The following is a 2761-nucleotide window of genomic DNA, read 5'->3' on the forward strand; positions in this document are numbered from 1 at the left end:
CACGCCGCAATCCCTTCTCCTCCATTCTCCTCTCGGGATCTTGGGCACGCATGCACACGTGCCCAGCGTGAGTTTAAGCTACCAGGTCCGGGATGTGAACCATGGTTGACTACATGGGAGTCCAGCGACATAGCCATTACACCATTTGCTAGTCCCCAGAAGTCACACCTTCTATCACGCCCCTCCAGAGGTAGGATGTGTGGCCTCACCCAGTGGCTGCCTGCCCCAATCCCCAGGGAAAAGGCTCGTTGACCTGGAGGAGATGCTGGGCAGACACAACCAGATCCTGCAGGCTCTCCGGGGTCTCTCTGAGCAGTTGGCCCAGGCCGAGAGGCAATGGAAGCAGCAGCTGGGGTCTTCAGGCTGGCCCAAGCCTGAGGGAGGCTGGGTGAGTGGTCTCTCGAGCCTCCGAGGCTCCATCTGCAGGCCTGGTCCCACGGCACAGCGGGCCCCCTTTCCCGAAAGCAAGCAAGCACTACACTCAGGGACCAGTCTCCCCAGGGTCTGGAGAGCAAGGAGGCCGGGGTGAAAAGCTGCAGGGTGCAGGCACAGGGGGTACGCGGTGTGGTGAGGAGCTTGCAGGAGCGCAGCTCTGCACAAGCAGATGCCCACGGAGCCACGCGACGGCGCTGGGTAGGAGAGCTGCCAGGTATCTGGGACTGGGTCTGGAGATGAGAGACAGAAATAGACTGAGTGCTAATTTGCATGTAGCTTCACATGCTGTTTGCATAGGGCTTGCTTAATGCTCAGTTGCACCAAAATCCTCGGTTCATCTCCACCGCCATCTGGCAATGCCCCTGGGGAGTCACGTCCCAGGGCACGCCCAGCCGGGGGCCCCAGGAGCTAAACTCAGCCAAGGTGTTAGGTACTGGGCAGAGAGGCCAGTCGCTCTCGTGGGCTTTGCTGGGTTCTGACAGCTCGAGGCTTTAATCTCGTGTCCTCGGGCCAGAGCAGCTTAGGCTGGGCTGCTAGAGCGGGAAAGCAGGGAGGGAACCCGTGCTGAGGGCTAGGCCTCTGTGATCACACCTCCAGGCCCTGGACCGTTCCCGCCTGATTCCCTCCACCCCAGAGAGGGGTGCCACCTCTGCAGGTCACTCAGCAAGACAGGGGCCAGAGCACTAGGAGCTGACCAGCACTGGCCCCAGCCTGGGAACGGGGATCAGAGAGGGCTAAACGGGCTCTGCTCATCAAGGGGCAGAGCCATTGCTAGAAAGGGGAGGAGTCTGGGGCCAGCCCAACACGCAGCAGTTAAACACTGCTTTGGGAGCTGGGTCCCACATGGCCGACAGGTTTGAGTCTCAGCCCTGTGCTTGAAGAACACGCCAGGCACATGCACATGCTCAGTGTCCCGATGTGGTGGAGAAGAGGCGGAGGAGGGGAGCGCAGTGTGACCACGCCCCTTGGGGAGATTCTCTGTCTCGCTCGCTTGCTCTCTCATGAGTGCATGCTCCTTCTGTCAAAAGGAGGGCATGCAGAGAGGGGTTGTGATCAAGCCCAGGTGTGGCCATCAGTAGAGGAAAACAACCACCTGTGAGAGAGGTCTGAGCGGAAGGGAAATCCAGAACCCCAGAGGGATGGGGTCAGAGGAACTCAGTGTGTGTAAAATGAGGAGGACCCAGGTAACCTAGGAAGGCCTCTGGGAGGAGGAGGACTGCAGTGTGCCTGGGGAAGGTGGGCTGGGAAGAGAGGGGCTGTGCCTGGGGCCCTGGAGAAGAGGTTGGCTCTCCCGCAGGACTCTGCCAAGGTCAGCACCCTGCTTCGTGGACAGCATACTCTGCTCCATGCCCTGCGAGACATGAGGTAAGAGACAGGCTGAGGGGGCCTGGAGAGGGAGGGGAACCCTTCCACTGGCTTGCATGCACATGTACGCACATGCGCGCGCGCACACAGACACACAAACTCAGATGCCTGGGGTAGAGCAGAGCCCAGGGGAGCCTGTGGTGAGACAGACAGCTTCAGGGAGATCCTTAGCCCTTAGCTGAGACAAAGTTGTCTCAGGACCGAGGAAGGCAGTTTGGGGTGAAAAGACCAGCTCCCAAGAAGGGGCCCAATCCCTTGGGATTACTGGAAAGCTTACACAAGCTGGTTGCAACCAGAGGGGTGATGAGACACTTCCCTGGGCTTCTGCCCCCAGGGACGCAGCTGCCCGCATGGCCTCAGGAGCCCAGGTCTTCCACCTGCCTGTGGGGACCGAGCATCATTTCTCGGAGCTGGCCCAGATCCTGACCCTCCTGCAGAAGGACCTTCGGGACCCAGTGGTGAGGGGGAGGTGGTAGAGGGAGCCTGGGGGCCGTCCCTGAGGTCTGGGCTCAACTGCCCTCGGCAGCATCACTGCAGCCCTAGGCCCCTGTGACCTGTGGCCTTCCCTCCCGGGGCCCCATGTCCGTGTCTGCATGCATTCGTGTGCTGGGACAGAGATCTCTTCTCTGGAAGCCCCCCGGCCCCACCCCCTCAGTGACCTGGGAAGTGCGGTGGGCCGTACCCGGGAGCACACAGAGGTGGTGGTGGAGCCACCCTCCCAGAGCCCGGCCCCCTGCTCGTCCCTCACCCGCCCTGTGCTCTCTACATCTCTGATTCAGCGCCCAGTGATCTGGGCCCCAGGCCTTCTCGACTGTTCCCATGGATGGAGCCAGGGAGCTGGGGTGCAGAGGTAGCTTTGTATGCTGCTCCCTCCCCAGGCTCTCTGGATGAGAGCCAGGCCCCCCAGGCTGGGAGAGGAAAACAGAGCCCACACATGGACATGGCCAAATCCCAGGCCCCC

General features: G+C 61.3%; 1 protein-coding gene across 1 annotated transcript in view; it reads left to right on the plus strand.

Annotated features, from left to right (window-relative positions):
- Positions 1 to 2761, plus strand: part of LMAN1L (lectin, mannose binding 1 like) — a 14153-nt gene that overhangs the window by 9461 nt on the left and 1931 nt on the right. The window contains exons 9-11 of the mRNA XM_027766153.1: positions 237 to 388; positions 1733 to 1800; positions 2135 to 2258. Coding sequence (XP_027621954.1) covers positions 237 to 388; positions 1733 to 1800; positions 2135 to 2258 — 344 coding nt within the window. The remainder of the gene's footprint in view (positions 1 to 236; positions 389 to 1732; positions 1801 to 2134; positions 2259 to 2761) is intronic.

The sequence above is a fragment of the Tupaia chinensis genome, unplaced genomic scaffold (genome assembly GCF_000334495.1).
Source record: "Tupaia chinensis unplaced genomic scaffold, TupChi_1.0 Scaffold141293_1, whole genome shotgun sequence".
NCBI classification, from domain to species: Eukaryota; Metazoa; Chordata; class Mammalia; order Scandentia; family Tupaiidae; genus Tupaia; species Tupaia belangeri.